This window comes from Echinops telfairi, unplaced genomic scaffold (assembly GCF_000313985.2).
Source record: "Echinops telfairi isolate 266 unplaced genomic scaffold, ASM31398v2 ScPeMD7_7424;HRSCAF=8462, whole genome shotgun sequence".
In the NCBI taxonomy this organism is placed as follows: domain Eukaryota; kingdom Metazoa; phylum Chordata; class Mammalia; order Afrosoricida; family Tenrecidae; genus Echinops; species Echinops telfairi.
In genome coordinates, this window is record NW_022111324.1 from 76,229,945 (window position 1) to 76,244,331 (window position 14,387).

The window sequence follows — 14,387 nt, forward strand, 5'->3', positions numbered from 1 at the left end:
TCCTCCCCTATCTTGGGATATCCATGCATAGTCTATTAAATTAATTTTACACAAATAAAATTCTTTTTAAAACCAAAAATAAAGGAGGGTATATAAAATCTAAAAAGAAATAAACATTCTATGACAGCATTACAAATCAGGTTGTAAGATGTCCTAGAATTGGGATTTGGGGAATATCTGTGATGTTCTCTCTTGATCCGGGTGCTAATTACAAGCTGATGTGTATATTGAATAAATGTGTGTTGTACATTTTTTTATTTGTGCACTTTCTCAGACTGTATTCAAAGAAGACTCCAGGGGATAGTTTTGGTTCAAGGTACAAAATTTAAAATTATTTTAGGGCAATAGTTTTGAAGGTTCATCCAGCCTCAATGGCTTCTAAATATCTAGATTCTGCTAAGGATTTGATATTCTGTTCTGTGCTTTATTATTATGTTTATTTCAGTATTGAAACCAAAATATGCTTAATCGGCAACAATGTCAATGCTATTTTCTTTCAACATGTCACATACAGATATGTTCTTGTGTTTTTTCACCAAATGGAACCTAGTCAGTATCTATCATGAACTATTTTCCCACAAACTTCTTATAACCCTTGTATTTGTAAGATATTATTTGAAAACATCTACACATTTTCCTTGCATTTAGATAAAGTAGTTATTGGTAATTATGGTGTACAGTTTTAATTATTTTCATCTTTTCAAAACTTGTAAATAAAACAGAAAAACAATAAGAGATAAGGGCCCATTGCTGGGCTGACTTATTTGTTATAGCACCCAGCAAGCTCAAATGTGCTCCCGATTCTAACGAGACCCAGTGAGTGTCTTTCCCCCTTGGAAACATAAGATAACTAAACACATTTGCATGATGAGAAACATGATTGATTTTCTTCTTATCCTGGAAGTGACTTAATAAAAATCCAACATACAGACTCACTCTCCTTAGAATCAATGACTCGTTTGACCTCCTGGTATCCTCCCTACCCCTGCTAGATCTGTCTGTGTGGTAAGTGTTGGACTGAGAACCACAAAGCCAGCCGATCATACCACCATAGAAGCAAAGTTGCAAGGGAGAAAGAAAGCTGTTTGTTCTCCTAAATATTTGCAATCTTCATTGCTTCTATGCCTGGCCCCTGCCCCGAGGGGGAGAATCCACCCTATATTATATGCATTTAGCTGAGTTTCTTTTCAGCCTTTGGTGACCCATGGCCCATACTCTAGGCTACCTGGGTTTTATACATTTTGTCTTCTGGAAGTGTACGGCATACTACACAGATCACATCAGAAAGATTCGAGTCAGAAAACCCAGTAAATGAACAGAGTTATACCTTAAATACCCCTGTTTCAGATTAAAGAACTGATATACTCCTTTGGACTTAAAGCTGTAGTATAGGAAGTAGAATAAGACTGGCACCCTAAGGTAGTGGATTTGGACGTTCTTGGACTTTGGTTCACACCTCTTACTGTTGAGGATAGCCAAAAATAAGCAACTTAAGATTGCCATATATTTACCACTTTTATATATTTTTAGCTTTTAAAGGCATGTCTTAGTTCTGACTGTAGCCGTAGAGGCGGAGCGGGTATGTGTTTGGCTGCTAATCTCAAGGTCAACAGCTCGAAACCACCAGCCACTCCCTGTGAAAAAGACGAAGCTTTCTACTCCCACAAAGATTTACAGTCTCAGAAATCCACAGGAAGCAATGAAAATACATCCTGCATATCAGATATTTGCATTATGATTCATAACAGTAGCAAAATTACAGTTATGAAGTAGCAACAAAATAATTTTATGGTTGGGGGTCACCACATGAGGAACTATATTAAAGGGTCATGGCACTGGGAAGGTTGAGAACCACTGGTCTAGCATCTTAAAAATTTGTCTCTAAACCAACAGCCATCTAAGTGATCTGTCAACTAAGTTCACACAGAAGAAGCACATCATCTTGTGTGATCCAAGGATTGTAAATAATCACACCCAAGATCAGAGGAAGGAATGGTATCAAAGCTTAAATTGTGAACAGAGTTCACAGAAGCCTGTGAAAGACAGTGAAAGCCAAAAAATCCATTTGCAGAGCCTCCACAGAGATGAAGCTTCCACTGAATTCCCTGGGACCATAGACCAGATATATGAAAAGTCTTGCCCTCTGACAGTGTCCCAGAAAGTGAATTAATGCAAACATAGTAGAGTTAAAATTTGACATCTTTTTATTTATTTCCATTTTGACCCATTATTAATTTGTTCTAATTTTTGTTATTTTCTGCTTTCGTTTGGATTGAGGCTTTTTTGTGTTTCATCCTGTTACTTTGTTGGAGTTTTTGCTGTTGTATAATACATTATTTTAGGTCACTCGAAGCATTTGCATATTTTTAAATCATTTTTGGGGGGTTCATACAACTCTTATAACAATCCATACATCCATCAATTGTATAAAGCACATTTGTACATTCATTACCCTCATTATTCTCAAAACATTTGCACTTCACCCAAGCCCCTGGCATCAGCTCCTCATTTTCCCCCTCCTTCTCCTCTCCCCCCTCCCTCAGGAACCCTTGATAATTTATAAGTTATTATTTTGTCATATCTTACACTGTCCGACGTCTTCCTTCACCCACTTTTCTGCTGTCCGTCCATTCCCCCCCCCACCCATGGTATGTAGACCGATCTATATGTAGATCCTTATAATCAGTTGCCCATTTCTACCCCACCCTCCCAGTATCATGTATAATTCTTTTTATATGAAATTCAAAGTAAGTAAATCTAGAGAGAAAGTAACTAATAGTTTCTTAAGGTTATGAAAGGGAGGTAGTGGGGGAAAGGGGGGCTAATAATGAATACAAAAATAAAATCTTCTACAATTGATAGTGGCGATGATTGCTCAACTTTTTTTTAATATAGTCAAACCATTGAATTTTATGGTCTGTAAACCTTTCTTTTTTTAAGATTTATAGCCTTGGAAACAATATATCAGGTGGCTGTGTGCCAGGATTGACTGGGTGGCACTGAGCTTGTTTTTGTTTTTGTTTTGTGTGTGTGTCTGTGTGTCTCAGAGTCCATGCCCCCAGAAGTATCCCCATTCTAATGTTTACCACCACAGCATTCGCTCAGACCACATTTATTATTATGAAGTATAATTAGACAATTTTCTTAACTCTCCCAATAGCAATTCATCAAAGTCACCAATGGATGGCCTGGCTGCAGCGGGTTTGCTGTCATCTCTTCGGTCCACACCGCTGACCCCGCACCTCTACAGGACAGCGCACTCTCTTTGGAAGGTTGTATCTTTTCAACAAGTTGTACCAGTGCATTTAAATGCTCACAGCCCAATAGGCTATTTTCTCCATGAACACTGCCCAAAATTGTCATTATGCTTATGTCCACATATAAAGGGAGTGCTTGCAGGGAGAACTGTATGCATGTCAGTCTAGTCCTTTCTAATCCTTAAAGGAATGTTCCCAGACTAATGAATGGCGGGAAATACTTAATATGCCCCAGAATGCAGGCCAAGCATAGTAAACACTAAGAATCCCAGTTAATCCCCATGCTGAATTCCCCCACCCATCCAGATGGTTGAGAAGAAATTGAAACTTCAATTTGCCTTCTTCTTAGTAGGCTAGAAGATTGTCTGAAATGGATGAGATGATCAATTAATGGACTAGATGTCAATTAAGGAAGGGAAGTCATGACCCTTATCTTTACAACTCGATGTCTATGGTTGATTGGCCTGTTCGCGATTGAAGAATGGGTGGTGAGGGCCGGAGGTAAAACAAAGATTCTCAAAGAATTCTGGGTTTCCCTGCTTTTTTATTTTATTTTCTGGAAAGGTAGGCTCAATTCTAAAACTCTTTCCACATTGCTTTCATCAGCACTATCTTCATTCATCTGGATTATAAATGGAATGATCATTTCCCACACATCAGCTGTGCCGGCAGAGAAGTATATTTCAGGAGCCCACTCTACATAGTCCTAGGTTTTGATGTACTGTCACATGTTATGTAATCTTATTACTATCAATGTCTTTCATCCCATAATTCTTTAAGGAACACCTTGGCTTCCTTGCTATATCACGTCTTTCTCCTGCCTCGATCACTTGCTCCCGGTAAAATGGCTGGTTTCGATAGGCATTTGGGAAAGGCACATGGAGAGCAAAGACTTGAGGGAACCGTCTCAGCATTTCCATGGCGAGTTCCAAAGCTCCTCCAAAGACCATGTTTCCAAACAGGCAGAGCGGGGAAAAAAAAAAAAAAAGCAAATGTTTGCTTTACTGGAGAGAATCAAACAAACTCCTTCCACACAGAGTAACATAACACTTCTGTTTAAAACGTTGTCACATACGGCATATGATCATTTTTAAAAGGAAAAAAAACACTTAGAAGTTTGCTCTAGCAACATGGAATGTGCAAATATTTCAAATCGAGAGTGAAGCTCGCAAAGCTGCCTTTTAAGCAGAAAGGAAAGCTGCTTTCATATTAATAGGTCTGTACCGCATGTAAAATAGCGAGAAAAGGGGGAATTCTTTCTATGAAGAAGTCTCATGGAAATCCCAATTACAGTCAAAGAAAGGCCACTTCAGAGACTGCATTAATCAGGGCTTACATTTAAGGTCACAGCAGGGCTGTCCTCCACCAGCAAAGCTTAGCAAACGGTCCTAATTAATTTTGAGGCAGCAAGCCCCAGACAAGAAAAGCATCCTTTTCTCTGTTAAGCGGGGTGTTCCTATCCTGCGAGTGAGAAAAGCAAAGTGCCAGCAGAGCTCAAGTGACTGCTCAGTTTCTTGGGACCCACAGCCATTTTTCCTATCCGATGTGAAGTATTCTTCCCCAGGTAACAAACTAGGTCTGCTGAAAGCTCAGGCGTTCCTTACCATTGCGATCCAAGTGTGCCTCCCTGAGTCCGGCAGCCAGGAGCTGTTGTTGGTGTGCCGCTTCTCGGAGCCACTGGAGTCTGGAGGCAGAGCCTGTTTCATGTGGAGCAAATGGATCACCACCGATTATATTTCAGTCCCTCAATTGCTGGCCCCGATGCTTTGGAAATCAGCCAAACCAAGCGCGAAGAGAAAAGGCTGCAAGCTTGCCATCTCTGAATTTCCCCCTAAAATGTGTTTTAAAAACCTGGGCCCTTCATTTTGCGTCTTCACAAATATCAAAGCCTGCTCCATTCAATCACATTTCTCTCTTTATAACTGAGATGAGTTTTGCGGCTTGTGGAATGAAATCACAGTGAGAGCGAGAGTTGACCCTGGGGATGCAGGCACTGTGTCAAGCTCCACACACCTTCAAACTAGCCAGAAGAGGATGCTATTCTTCTTAAAGAAGAGCCCTCCGCTGAAACACAGGAAAGTAGAGGATGTAGTGGTAACTTCACCTAGCACTCCATGTTTGCACAGCACTCTGAGGATGAAACACAGCGCCTAAGTGCAGACTGCATAATATGTTATGTTCTTATTGTTGGTTGCCATATTGTTGATTCAAACGCCTAATTACAGAGTAGAATTGTCCCCATCGGATTTCCAAGGCTGTAATCTTTACTGAAGAAAACGGCCACGCCTTTCTCCCATGAAGTGCCTGGTGGGTTCCAACTGCCAACCTCAGCCACTGTGCTACTAGTACTCCTTACTATGTAGTATAACCTGTTGCCATTGAGTAGAATCAGACTCACAGTAACTCTATGCTCAGTAGAATACGGTATGATTCTGCATCATTCTCATAATCCCACCTGTGTTTCAGTCCAGTGTTGCAAGCACTGTGTTAATCCATCTCATTGACGGCTGTCCTCTTTTTCACTTACCCTCTTCTTTATTGAGCATGCTCTCCTTCTCTAGGGACTGACCCCTGCTAATAACCTGTACAAAGTCTTGGCATCCTTGCTTCGAAGGAACATTTTGGCACTACTTATTCCAAAACCGATGTTTGTTCTTCTAGAAGCCCATGGTACAGTCGGTAGTCTTCTCAAACATCTGAATCCAGAGGCATCACTTCTTTGATCTTCTTTATTCATTTATTCATGAGGTGATTAAAATCCCATGGGGAATTATGTCCCCCTAAAATATGTCAAATTGGCTAGATTATGATTTCCAGTATTTCTTGATTATCCTCCATTCATGACCTGATATGTCCATTTTGTGATGTGAATCCTAACCTCTGCCTGTAGTTAATGGAGTAGGATTAGGAAGTGCTAAAGAGGATTAGATTATTTTTGTAATGTTAATGACCAGGATTATGGTGGGGTTCAACATCCTTACTCAAGCCATAGCCTTGATCAGATTTAAGGGGCGTTCTCCTAGGGTGTGGTCTGCATCACCTTTTAAACTGCAAGAGATGAGGCGAAAGAACTAAAAAGAGAGGGAGGGGTCTGACTACCACAAAGAAAGAAGATTCTGGAGAGAAGTATTTAGCAATCGCTAAATGAGAATCTCCTAAATGAGAAACTCCAGGGGAAGTTTGACATCAAGATACATGCAGAAGTCTATGAAATATCGGACCACAGATGTAGAAAGGAGGCCCCGGGCCTTCCTCCATTGCTGACAACAGAGAACGCTTTCCTCCGTCTAGAGTCAGTGCTCTGAACTGGGACAACTAGTCCCAGAAAGGGGAGAGACTCAACGTTTGTTTGCTCAAGTCATTTACTTGGGATATTTCTATCACAGCAGCACTTGATATCGTTGCTGATGTCAGATGGATCTTGGCTCAAAGCAGAGAATATCAGAAATATGTTTACTTGTGTTTCATTGACTATTCAAAGACATTCAACTATGTGGATCATATTAAACTACAGATAGCATTGAGAAGAATAGGAATTCCAGAACACTTCATTGTGCTAATGGGGGACTTTTACATGGATCAAGAGGCAATTGAGTGAACAGAGCCAGGGAATACTGCATAATCATAATACATAATAGTGAATAACCAGGAAAAATGTGGCTCAGAGTTGATAGCTTAGATAATTGATAGTTTAGGAAAGGATTGTTTCTTTTGTATCTACCCCCTAATAGCATGTCTCTTCCTAATTTCCCTATGTCAGTTATTACTGTTAATTTGGCTAACATTATGATGGTTCAGTTTGTGTATTTTTATGCTCTGATCAATGTAATAAATATTACTGACCAGATTCTCTCGGCCAAGCACTATTCACATTCTTGGATTAATTGGAAGGAAAAAAACAGACATAAGCCACTCCCTTCATGGAGCTTACACCCGAATAAGGAGAAACAAACAAACAAAAACTATGCAGAAAACAAACAAACAAACATCACATAGCATAGCTTCAGGAATGCAGTTTGGGCTTGAACTAAATCCTCCCTCCAACTTAGTTCTTACATCATGGCCCTGCTCGATACTCGTCTGTAGGAAAGGAACACAGAAGACATGGGTGCTATAGCAAAGTGTAGTGAAGAAATTAGATGGTGCCTGGCTATCAGATAAAATCACTTATGGGGTCTTAAAGGTTTTTCTCTAAAACAAGCAGCCATCTAAATGAGATGTCAACTAAGTTCACATCATCACTCACCGAAGGATTGTAAATCGTATAATCAGAAGTCGAAGGAGGGAATAGTATCAGAGCCTAAACTGTGAAAATCTGGTTTGCAACAAGCTATGGATGGCAGTGGGAGCCCAATATACATTTGTGGGAATTACATAGGAAATAAGCCTCTGGTGATCTCCCTCTCTCCATCACTGAGGGCTGGGAGGGCAGTGGTGACTAAACAAGACTGCATTGGAGAGATGAGTATAGAAGATCAAAGGGATAAGCCTGACTGGAAGAGTTAAAACTTTGCCAGTTAATCCACCCTCAGATCTGTGCTGGACCTGATCTGGTTTTCAACATTTTCTGTATTTTTGTTTTGTCTGTTCACATTGGGGTTTATCTCATTCCTGGTGTCCAGGAAGAAAAAGAATGTTTGGCAACTGATTTGTGGTAGCAATTATACAATAATGTTTGACATAATTGAACTATGGAATGATATGATATGATATGTATTAACTCCCAATTAATAATAGATTAAAATAAATATTTACAATGCTTTTTAAACTATGTAATGTACAAATATATATGGATCAGAAAACACTGGTGCAAACAGAATAAGGAACTACTGCATGGTTTAAAATCAGGAAAGGTGTATCATCAGATTTGTATCCTCTGGCTTATATGAAGAGGAATGTGGCATCAGGATTGGAGGAAGGCTTATTAACAACTCGAGATATGCAGATGACACGACCTTGATTGTTGAAAGTGAGGAGGACTTGAAGCCTTTGATGATGAACATCAAGGATTGCAGACTTCAGTCTGGCTTACAATTCAATGGCAAAGAGACCCAAATCCTTACCAGTAGACCAATATGTAGCATCATGCTAAATGGAGAAAAAAATTGAAGTTGTCAAGGATTTTGTCTTGCTTGGCTCCACAATCCATCTCATGGAAGCAGCAGTCAAGAGATCAAAACACACGTTGCCTGGGGCAAATCTGCCGCACAAGATCTCTTCAGAGTTTTGAAAAGCACGGATGCTACTTTGAGAACTGAAAATATGTCTGGCCCAAACCATGATATTTTCAATTGCCTGCTATGCATGTGAAAGTTGGACATTGAATAAGGGAGACCGAAGAAGGAGTGATGCATTTGAACTGTGGTGCGGGAGAAGAACGTTAAAAGTATCATGGGCTGCTGAAAGGAAGACCAGGGTGCTCCTTAGAGGAAAGATAATAAGACTTCGACCTACATACTTTGGACATGTCAGAAGAGGGTGGTCCCATTCTTGGTAAAGTAGGGGGGGCAGCGACAAAGAGAAAGGCCCATAATGAGATGGACTGTTCCAGTGGCTGCAACCACGGGCCCAAGCATAAAAACAATTGTGGGGATGGTGCAGGACCAGGCAGTGCTTCATTCTGCTGTGCAGAGGGTCACTATGGGTTAACTATGTATAGTGAACAGATACAATGCATACTGCTTTACCTGTTTCCCACTGTTGCAGATTTTAAACTACTTAGCATCCTTATTATGTTTGAACGACTGTCTCTTGTTCTAGGTACAGATTCTGCATGGACCCAGTTAAATGTTCTGGAGTTTGCATTCTTCATGATGTAATTCATAATTTGTTATGATTCACATAGTTGAACCCCTTTTGCAAAGTCAGTAAGACAAAGATACACATCCTTGCTGTATAGAACCAAACTCACTGTGGTCTCAGAGAGACCTATAGATGCCAACTCATAATGATAATCTCAGGCAGGGTAGAACTGTCCCTGTGAGTTTCTGGGACTGTAACTCTTTACTGGAGTAGAAAGCTACATCTTTCTCCTGAGGAGTGGTTGTTAGTTTCAAACTCCTGACCTTGCATTTAGTAACCATTAGGTAACCACTACACCACCAGGGTTCCTTCCTTCTGGTATGGGGCTATCAAACACAAACATGAGGGGGAAACGTTTAGATTCATCAGATGAATATATCCCTATTTTAAAGGACGCGTTGGAAGGTTTTACAAAGCGCTGTAAATCCAGCCTGAGCAATTTAGGCTAATCTATCAAGAGCTTTGATCTTTTTATGGTTTTGACAACTTTCATTGCTTAAAAATCTTATCTCAGGGAGATTTAGTCAGATAAGCAGCAAACAGAATCTCAACCAAAGTTCAGGCTTGACCCCTCACAATAATATTTTATATAGCCCAAGGTAACTGTTAGTTAACCATGGTTTTCCTGGCTACTCTTCCCTTGCTTGTAAATTTTGTAGTGAAGTTAGCATGTTTGGGTTTTTTTCTTCTTTTCTATGGCCCTAGCAAGTAACACTTCATTATAGACTATTTATTGGCTGAATTAATTTCCTATCATTGTTCAAAATGTTTGGCCACCAAAACAAAACCCATTGTCATTGAGTCAGTTCCAACTCATGGTGATCCTGGGGGTTTCAGACTGCCCCTGGGGGTTTCAGACTGCAAATCTTTACAGGAATAGACTGCACAGCTTTCTCCAAGGAGCACCTACGAAGTTCACACTGTTAACATTGTGACCAGCAGTCCAACAAGTAACACACTATGACATTAGAAGTCCCTAAAATTGGTAAAATGATTTTTCTTGAGCCTGGGATATTCCAGGTTTGGATTTACTTCTCATCATGATTATTTTTCCTCTTACCCCAAAGGAAAATGTTCCCATTTCTAGGTCACGCCTAGAAAGAATACAAAATTCTTCCAGCAACACTAAATACTTGTTCTTGAGATAATTCAGCCCAAGGAGTAATATTTAGATCAATGGTAAAGGGTTTTGATTTCTTAAAACAAACAGTGGCGCTTATCAGTTTAATATAATCAAGAAGTAAGAGTAAATCAATGAAGTCCCCAAAAGTAATCATATTTTCACTCTTTGTAGGCAGAATAGAATGGAGACCTGGTGGTGCGACGTTTAAGAGCTTGGCTGCTAACTTAGAGGTTGGCTGTTAGGACCCACCAGTGGCTCTGTGGGAGAAAGATCTCAGTATCTGCTACTGTGAGATTAGTGCTTGGAAAACCCTATGAGGCAGTTCTGTGCGGTCACATTGAGTCGGTATGAGTCTAAATGAATTTGAGGAACACAGAGAAGGAGGTTGGACAGGTACTCCAATTGCTCAGTGAAACAATGAAGGGCACGTCACAGACCAAGATTAGCGTAAACCTTGCACATCGTAGTTCTAGATCGTTACTGAATTCATATAGCTCATCTGTCCGTTTGTTGTACTCCCTTTGAGTGCTGTGTCTCTCATTCATGATTTAATTACATTTCTTTCTTTTTTGTCTTTAGTCACTGTATGAGAAAACAAATGTAAGGCAAAGAGCACAAACATTTATCAATGTCATATGCCTAATAGCTCTGACTTTGTTAAACAGGGTAATAGAAATTTAAGTCACAGATACCCCAAACATTGGACATCTGGTTATTTTGAAGATAACCTTTAGCATTTCACTACATTAATGCTGAGCTGAGTGGCTCTGGAAACTCAGATATCTCAGGCATTACTTTTTCACTCCGAATGAAAATAAGATCACACCACCCCTGCTTGTCTGTGTGCAGTACGATGGTGATGTATGCACTGTTGCCATGCTGGAAGCTCCGCCACGAGCTTGTCAAATACCAGCAACCATGATGGACAGGCTTCAGCATTCCTTCTAGACTAAGCCTGGAATGACCGACCTGGTGACCTACTCCCCAAAATGAACCAATGGAAATCTTTAAGTTTACAAAAGAATATATCTAACTAGACTCGGGCATGCTAATAATTGTGAAGATGGTTCCAGGATCAAAGAATGCTTTATTTGGTTATACATAGGGTCACCATGAGTCCCCAGCTAACAGCAACACTTATGGTCCTTCATGAATTGGCCCATAAAGTTTGCATTTCTACCACACCCCTACCATATCCCATGCTTGAGCCATGAAGAACTCGTAGTTCCCTCCAATCACTGAGCTCTCTCAGGCTTGTAGCTCTTTGCACACTTGTACTCACGTCTGAGAATGTTTTGGGTTTTTTAAATTGCTTTCACCCAAGGGGTTGTGCTCATCCTTCAAACCTCAGTGCCTGGATTACCTATGATTCTCTTGGGAGAGCTGAATGGCAAGGCCAGAGGGTACCTTAAACAGCAGAGTGCATTACCTGTGGGTCTACATCATAGCCCCGCACCAACCTAAGTAAATTTAGAATCCACACTTAGTCTGCAGTGAGAAAGGCTCCCATAGTGCACTGGCGTTTCCCCCCTAAACAAATTGACCTTCTCTCAAATAAATTGGCATTTTCCAGAAACAAGAGAATAGGAAGAACTATTTCCAAATGATTGCCTGTCGACTGAATCATAAATCTATTTGTTAAAAATGCCTGAACCCTTGTCTTAATCAAGTCAACATTGTTGGTCTTCTTAGACGGATCTTCTCAATGCACACAGATTCATGGCTATCTCACCGACCTCCATCCCCAGACACCAAAGGCCCAAGGTTAGAAAGTTCTAGGGAGTGAGAACTGGAGCAACATTGGGAATTTTATTAAAAGAGTATCTTATATTCTTCATTAAAAATTCTGTACATGCACAAAGCCAGGTCCTTTCTTCTGTGCTCTCCAACCTCCGTGCCCCTCCACAGTCCCTAGTAATTGGCACCCCCATGTGTAAGCAGGGACCATTTGAAGCTCAGAGAGGTAAAGGCTAAGGAAAAGAAATCTTTTCACAAATGTATACAACTGGTATCTCTTTTCATATAGCTCAAGTCCATTTTTAAAATACTTTAATTGGAAATCTTTATTGGACTTTAAGAAAATACTTAACATGTATTTACCAAGCCAAAGAAAACATCGGGGCTATTTTTCGAACAGTGTTCATGATTAACTCACTGGATATTCTAAAATGTAAGTCCTACATAAAACATCTTTCAGGGATCTTGGTGGGCACAAATCCAGAGAAAAAGAATGGCTGTTGCTAGTTAGTATCGAGTCAGCTCCCACTCATGGCAGCCGGTGAACAACAGAACAAAGAGTCGCCAGTCCTGCCCTGTCTTCCCAATTACTGGGACCTTGTTGCAGCAATTGTATATTCTGATGTTGAGTGCCTTCCTACCAGGGGGCTCATCTTCTTGCACTTTATTGGACAATATTCTGTTGTGACTGACTAGGTTTTAATTTTCAGAATTACAACATGGGAAATGGAAGGAAATGCTGTCTGGCCCTGAATCATGCTCACAGTCACTGATGTGTTCCAGTTCATCCTCAAAGCTACTCTGCCAATCTACCTTCCCTCCCGAGGGTCTTCCTTGCCCTCACTGGTCTCCAGTTTTGCCAAATGCAATGTCCTCCAGCAATTGATTTCTCCTGATGACACGTCCAAAGGAAGCAAGTCAGATCGTGTTCTTTTATGATTTATAAGAGTTTCATTTTTGGTTCCATTTTGGAAGAAGATCATTAGGCCTTTCTTCTTAGTCTGAAGGCACCACTGAAACCTGTCCACCAGGGTACACTTGCTGGTGTTTGAACTACTAGTACGATAGCTTCCAGTTCACAAGCCACTATAATACAATCAACTGACAGATGGTGGCAGAGAAGAATAGTAGACTCATTATTTCATAGCTGAATAATTATGTCCGATCCACTAACCCCCTTCCTCTCCAAAGAGAGGCAAGTGTTGGGAATTGCTTATTTCTCCTTTTTTCTCCTATCACTAGTTTAAATACCAAATTCCCCCATCAACTTTCTCAGTCTGACATTTGGATATGCTTGACGTCACTTACCACTATCTAGCCTACAGTTGCGGTTCATTCAAGCTGCAGGCCTGTATGAGTTTAACATCCTGCTCAGACAAACGATTACAAAGCCTCCTAAGAAATAATTGCCTGGGCATGATGGTGCTTCCTAATTAAGTCTCCAGAAAGCCGACTCAGTCTAAAAACATAGATCATGTAGGAATGCCTTTCTGCTTCCAATAATATTGCAAAGATTTCTGTTTCAATAGATTCAAATTGATTCGGGCAGAGGAAAAATTAGGCCGAGGTACCGAGAGAAAAAAACCCCAAAACCCTTCCTAAACCACTCCAAAGTTGCTAAACATTTATATTATGAAAAGCCACACAGGAGAAATTTAATTCTGTAGTAAAGTCTAATAAAATAATTACATTAATTTGACTGATATTATGAAATACAAAATTATGCAAGTACAATATAATTTCTAACCATGCAATGTGGAAGAAAAAAATTAGAAAGACAGTAAATGTGAATGTCCTTGGGTAGAGAAGCAGCAATCATATATCATATACCCTTCGCTAGAAAACATGATGAGTAGGTCTCCCAGACAATACAGAACTGTAAAAAGAACCGACAAGAGGCCCTACATCTTGCAGACCACCTCAATGTAACTTTTTCAGGTTTTACCTCTGGGATCATCTATTTCTTTATTTGCACCTCGTGCATATTATTCCTATTCTTTTTATCACCACAGGAGGGTGCTGCAGCACAATAAGGAGACTTCTCCAGCTTTCTGCCAGTAGTAACACAATGACTCTCATGACCAGAAACAAGTATATATGTCAGTACGGTTGTATCTGGTAATGAGTCATTTTGCCATATATACATATATTTTTCACATATGCATCTGAGGGAGCTTCAAAAAGCTTGTGGGAAAATCCCATTATCTTTTAATTTTTTCAATAACTATTTGAAATCCTCTCATATATGTGCATATAATGCAATCATTATGTTTTCTTCTCTTTCACTTACCTTTATTTATTTATTTATTTTAATATTTTATTAGGGGCTCATACAACTGTTATCCCAATCCATACACACATCAATTGTGTAAAGCGCATTTTTTTTTAAACATTTTATTAGGGGCTCATACAACTGTTATCCCAATCCATACACACATCAATTGTGTAAAGCGTATTTGTACATCATT

General features: G+C 40.0%; 1 protein-coding gene across 2 annotated transcripts in view; it reads right to left on the reverse strand.

The window, feature by feature from the left end:
- The window catches only part of PLD5 (phospholipase D family member 5), a 457,190-nt gene that overhangs the window by 373,912 nt on the left and 68,891 nt on the right, over positions 1-14,387 (reverse strand). The window contains exon 1 of one of the 2 annotated variants that reach the window (XM_045298282.1): positions 4,862-4,937. The exons of the other annotated variant lie outside the window; for it this stretch is intronic. Coding sequence (XP_045154217.1) covers positions 4,862-4,864 — 3 coding nt within the window. The 5' untranslated portion in view covers positions 4,865-4,937. Of the gene's footprint in view, positions 1-4,861; positions 4,938-14,387 lie in introns of those variants that run through there. 2 annotated transcript variants of the gene reach the window in all.